Below are 6046 nucleotides of genomic sequence, written 5' to 3' on the forward strand. Positions count from 1 at the left end.
TCTTAAGCTGAGATCATAGAGATTTACTCCTATACTTGTAAGAATTTTATGGTTTTGACTTTTACATATAGGTCCATAGTGTATTTTGAGTTGTCAGGATTATAAGGAAGGGGTCCAACTTCATTTTTTCGCATGTGGATATCCGGTTGTCCCGGCATGATTTGTTGCAGAGACTATTCTCTCCCTGTTGAATCATCTTGGCATCACTGTCAAAATGCTTACTGTCTTTTCGTCCCTCTAAACTCTTACGCTCCTCATGTGAGGGAACCAGAGTTGTCTTCTTTCCTAGCAAGCACCCAGTGCTTAGCATGGTGCTTGGCACATAGTAGATATTGAGTGTGTATTTGCTGAAATAAAGAATGGAGGAGGAAAGACAGCATGGGGGAAAGAGTAGAGTGAAAAAGAGGGAAGACCTAGAATCATCACGTGGGTAAAGGGGGAAAATCAGGAGTGTGGTTTAGCTGTTATGTTAAATTCCTCTATATTAATGAGTCTGTTTCTAAAACCTGTTCTCAATTTATTTTTTACAATTTATTTTTAAAAGAGGTAATATAGCCATGGTAAAAATGCGAACAGTAGAGGAAGATACAAAGCAGAAAGTTCCTCCCCACCCACCCTGTCCACCACCAGTGCTGATTCCATGCTTGTCAAAGTTTTTTGTATATTTGTCTAGTAATTTATTATGCTAACACCAGCACATGTATATCCCTTTCTTTTTTTTAATTTTTAAAAATTGTTTTTAATATGTAAAATTTAATGTGTAAGACATTCCTAATACCAACATAGAAATGTTTAAAAGATACAAAAGCCTTACTGTGACAATATCCCCTCCCTCCCTCCCCCCACCCACTGTGTCCTGGGCCTCCGTCCAGACACAGGCTGTGCGCGTCCCTGCCCAGATTTCACTCCCCTGTGACACACAGCACTCTCTCCCCATCTCATCGTTTTCACTTTGGAAATCAGTGCATGTCAGCAGTTAGGGAGCTTCCTCACACTTTTAGTTGGCTGCCTCATATTCCATACCTGAATAGATCGGCATATATTTAATTGGTGCCTTGTGGGTAGACAGTGATGTGTCCAAGTGTAACGCAACTGCTAACAGTATTGCAGTGCACGTCCTGAGACAAATGCCACTCCTATGAGTGATTGTATGGCTGCAGGATAATTTCTGGGCTGGCAGATACTGGTAGAGTGCCTTCCATCGACACTGGATCAATTCCATACTTCCTGCACCAACGTATGAGAGTACCCCTCGTCCCATAACCTTGCCAACAAGAATCATGCTCCTCGACCATCTAGTAGTTGCAAATGGAACCTCAGTGGCCCTTTAAGTGTATTTCTCTCATTACAAGTGAGAAGTAAGGTTGAACTTTTATTGTTGGTGGTTTAAGAGCTATTGCTTTTGCTTTCCTGCAAAGCTTTTTTTTTCTGTGTCCTCATGGCCTTTGCCATTTTCCTATGGGTACTTGTAGGAAACGTTCTATTAAAGGACATGAGCACTTTTTTTTTTTTTTTTTTTAATTTCTATCTAGGTTAGTTAGCAGATAGTGCAATAATGATTTCAGGAGTAGATTCCAGTGATTCATCTCCTATGTATAACACCCAGTGCTCATCCCAACAGGTCTTCCCCTTTAATGCCCCTTACCCATTTAGCCCATCTCCTCCCCACAACCACTCCAGCAACCCTCAGTTTGTTCTCTGTATTTAAGAGTCTCTTATGTTTCCCCCCCATTCCTTGTTTTTATATTATTTTTGCTTCCCTTCCCTTATGTTCATCTGTTTTGTAACTTACATTCCACATATAAGTGAAGTCATATAATATTTGCCTTTCTCTGACTAATTTCGCTTAGCACAATACCCTCTAGTTCCATCCACGCTGTTGCAAATGGCAAGATTTCATTCTTTTTGATCACTGAATAATATTCCATTGTATACAGATTCCACATCTTCTTTATCCATTCGTCCATCGATGGAAATTTGGGCTCTTTGCATACTTTGGCTATTGTCGATAGTGCTGCTATAAACATTGGGGTGCATGTGCCCCTTCAAAACAGCATCCCTGTATCCCTTAGATAAATACCTAGTAGTGCAATTGCTGAGTCATAGGGTAGTTCTATTTGTAACTTTTTGAGGAACCTCAATACTGTTTTCCAGAGTGACCGCACAAGCTTGCATTCCCACCAGCAGTGCAAAAGATATCCTCTTTCTCTGCATCCTTGCCAACATCTGTTGTTGCCTGAGTTGTTAATTTTAGCCATTCTGACTGGTGTGAGGTGGTATCTCATGGTGGTTTTAATTTTCATTTCTGTGATGATGAGTGATATTGAGCAGTTTTTCACGGGTCTGTGGGCCATCTGGATGTCTGCTTTGGAAAAGTGTCTATTCATGCCTTTTGTCCATTTCTTCACTGGATTATTTGTTTTTTGGGTGTTGAGTTTGATAAGTTCTGTATAGATTTTGGATACTAGCCCTTTATCTGATATGTCATTTGCAAATATCTTCTCCCATTCCTTCTGTTGCCTTTTAGTTTTGCTGATTGTTTCCTTCGCTGTGCAGAAGCTTTTTATCTTGACAAGGTTCCAGAATTCAGTTTTGCTTTTGTTTCCCTCACTTCTGGAGACGTGTTTAGTAAGAAGTTACTACAGCTGAGGTCAAAGAGGTTTTTGCCTGCTTTCTCAAAACTCTAGGATTTTGATGGCTTCCTGTGTTAGGTTTAGATCTTTCATCCATTTTGAGTTTATTTTTGTGTATGGTGTAAGAAAGTGGTCCAGGTTCGTTTTTTGCATGTCGCTGTCCAGTTTTCCCAACACCTTTTGCTGAAGAGACTGTATTCCATTGGATATTCTTCCCTGCTTTGTCAAAGATTAGTTGGCCATATGTTTGTGGGTCCATTTCTGGGTTCTCTATTCTGTTCCATTGATCTAAGTGTCTGTTTTTATGCCAGTACCATGCTGTCTTGGTGATTACAGCTTTGTAATACATCTTGAAGTTCAGGATTGTGATGCCTCCAGCTTTGGTTTTCTTTTTCAGGATTGCTTTGGCTATTCAGGGTCTTTTCTGGTTCCATACACATTTTACAATTGTTTGTTCTAGCTCTGTGAAGAATGCTGATATTATTTTGATAGGGATTGTATTGAACATGTAGATTGTTTTGGGTAGTATTGACATTTTAACAATATTTGTTCTTCCAATCCATGAGCATGGAATGTATTCCCATTTTTTTTGTCTTTTTCAATTTTACAAGATTTCTATAGTTTTCAGCGTATAGATTTTTCACCTCTTTGGTTAGGTTTATTCCTAGGTATTTTATGGGTTTTGGTCCTTTCTTTAAAAATACAGGGGCACCTGGGTGGCTCAGTTGGTTAAGCGTCCGACTTCGGCTCAGGTCATGATCTCACGGTCTGTGAGTTCGAGCCCCGCGTCGGGCTCTGTGCTGACAGCTCAGAGCCTGGAGCCCATTTCAGATTCTGTGTCTCCCTCTCTCTCTGCCCCTCCCCTGTTCATGCTCTGTCTCTCTCTGTCTCAAAAATAAATAAACATTTTTAAAAAATTAAAAAAAATAATAAAAATACATAGATGGGGCATCTGGGTGGCTCAGTTGGCTGAGCATCCAACTCTTGATTTCAGCTCAGGTCATGATCTCAGGGTCATGAGATCAAGTCCTCCATTGGGCTCCAGGCTGAGCGTGGATCCTGCTTGGGATTCTCTCTCCCTCTCTCTCTCTCTCTCTCTCTCTCTCACTCTCTCCCTCCCTCCCTCCCCCCACCACGACTCCTCCCCTGCTCCTACCTGCATGTTCTCTCTCTCAAATAAATAAAAAAAAGCATCGATAGAATAATATTCACTTTGTTTTATTCATGTCGTTGGTTCCTTAGAGTCCATCTAAGGACTGGCATTCCTTCCCTAATAGCACTTATAACCCTTCCTCATTCTTTTTAACACCCACATAGTATTCTGCTGTAGGACATACTGGAAATGATTTATCTTGTTCCCTGTTTAGTGACATGCAGAACAGTTTGGTTAATAGTTTGGTTCTGACAGGAAAGAGCCCAGTTGGGAAAAATGACTTGAAATTGTGATTTTTGAAATGTGTGATTATCTTTATTTTTATTTCTAAAAATAATTTACACAACGGTGTAAAAATATGTTTTCTTATATTAGTATCTGAAATCTTAAAATGAATCTGGAATAAATCAAATTTATCCATTTATTGTTTGAAACTTAAAAAAAAAAAGCCCTTCTCTTATTCCTAGGATGTCTCAGAGCATCCTAGAGTCATTTTAGTAATTAAAATGGACTCTGAATAAAAACCCAGTGCTCTTTGAAATGACCTTGTATTTAAGCATTTCTTTAATTTGAAAACCTTGTTGAGGGTCGTGTGTTATTTGCTCTTTTGCAGGCCAGCTTTAATGACCATCACTGATGGAGTACATAAGGTGTGCGTCCATGTAGGATCAGAGCTGATTGAGAAGATGCTACTCAACATTTCTCCTGACTGGCTCAGCAGAGTTGTCGGTAAGGTATCAACACGCCGTCCAGGGGCTGCTGTTGGTGAGACCATTCATTTCAGGGGTTTCCACAGTATACTGGAGCAGAAAGAACACTATGCTGTAAATTAAGGTCTTTTTTCTATCCACGTAAAAAGGAAACAAAGGGGACGTCAGTTGGAAGATAAGACCTGCCCCTCTCCCCGCAGTAGGGCACCCCCGATGGTCTTGATCCTAGGCGGTTTCCTGCTCCTCCCCCAGGAATGGGGGGATTTTTCTTTCACCTTCCCCACCCCTCTCCCATCTTCAGCACTGGAGCAGTAGGATTTGCCAGTCCCTGCTGGAGCACTTTAAGGTTCTTGTTCCTTAAAGGAGGGCGGAGGGGTCCTGGGTGGGGGGTGGTTTGTGTTTTTCTTGTGGCCGCTTCTCCCCTTCTCCTGGCCTCACCAGGTTGGAAGCTTTCTCTCTGTCCTGCCCTCAGTCCAGGCTTGTGAGCACCTGGTAGGGACGAGAAGCACACTTGAGGGTATGGACTCCCCTCGCCTGTGCACTGGCCTACACTCGGCTTTTAGCAAGTCATTAAAATTGTAGCTCACCTGTACTCCTGTTCTGTCCCCACTCACTTCGGTGGGTGTGGCTGTCTCACTGCCTCTGCCTTCTTAGCGGCTCAATAAATTGTGATTTTGTAGTTTCTTCAGTTTTCCTAATAATTGTTAAGGTTGGAGCCATGTTCTTTCCAGCTTTTCACATCCTAACTGGAAGGCTCTCTGTTCTTTTTTTATTCACTGTCTTTATTGACTTGCATTCTTTTGGCTCTTTCAGGCCTTCTCTCAAGGTTGTTTGTTGTGTTTTCAGTCTTGTCCCTTCATTTTAGGCACAATACCAGTTAGTCTTCGTTTCTCACAGAAACACCATCATCCTCAGATCAGATATATGTCTCTTTTGCCCACAGGGTCAAAGTTGTCCTTCCTGGCATTAATTAAATAGTAACCCTAAGAGAACATGTGGGTACCAGTTCTAAAGTGGTCATCAGACCATTCAAATGATCACTAATCTTGACTTCTTTTAAGCTTATCCAAGTGAAAATACAAAACAAACAAAAACAAAACAAAAAGAAAGAAAGAAAGAAAGAAAGAAAGAAAGAAAGAAAGAAAGAAAGAAAGAAAGAAAAGTATCGTTAAGAGAATTCTCTCACTTCCAAAAATTTGTGATTGGCTGCCCAGGAGTCTGTAGACCCGATCCAAGAAAGGCTGGTGGTGTTGGTCAGGGAGCGAGTGTAGCTTGACGTGTGCCTGGTCAGTCTAGTATGGAGGCACCCCGCTCAATAATTGGATTTGGTGTCCTAAAAAAATAAAAGGAAGCCTATAGGACAAGTGCAAACATAGAGTGACATAGCTATGTCTATAATTTCAGTATTTTTGTGTTATGAAGATCTGATGCTCATTGTGTCGCTGCTTCAGAGTTCTGTTATATAAATTCATACATATGATAAGGGCTGTAGACTGGATAAATAAGAGTTCTTTTCTGACCCGGACACACTCTTTTTGTCTCAGACTTGA

The 6046-nt window shown here is 41.0% G+C and overlaps 1 protein-coding gene across 5 annotated transcripts in view; it reads left to right on the top strand.

Moving 5' to 3' along the window:
* Positions 1 to 6046, top strand: part of SHLD2 (shieldin complex subunit 2) — an 84010-nt gene that overhangs the window by 76654 nt on the left and 1310 nt on the right. For all 5 annotated transcript variants that reach the window (XM_058696920.1, XM_058696922.1, XM_058696921.1 and 2 more), the window contains one exon: positions 4400 to 4515. In XM_058696920.1, coding sequence (XP_058552903.1) covers positions 4400 to 4515 — 116 coding nt within the window. The remainder of the gene's footprint in view (positions 1 to 4399; positions 4516 to 6046) is intronic.

Source organism: Neofelis nebulosa, chromosome 13, assembly GCF_028018385.1.
Source record: "Neofelis nebulosa isolate mNeoNeb1 chromosome 13, mNeoNeb1.pri, whole genome shotgun sequence".
NCBI lineage: Eukaryota > Metazoa > Chordata > Mammalia > Carnivora > Felidae > Neofelis > Neofelis nebulosa.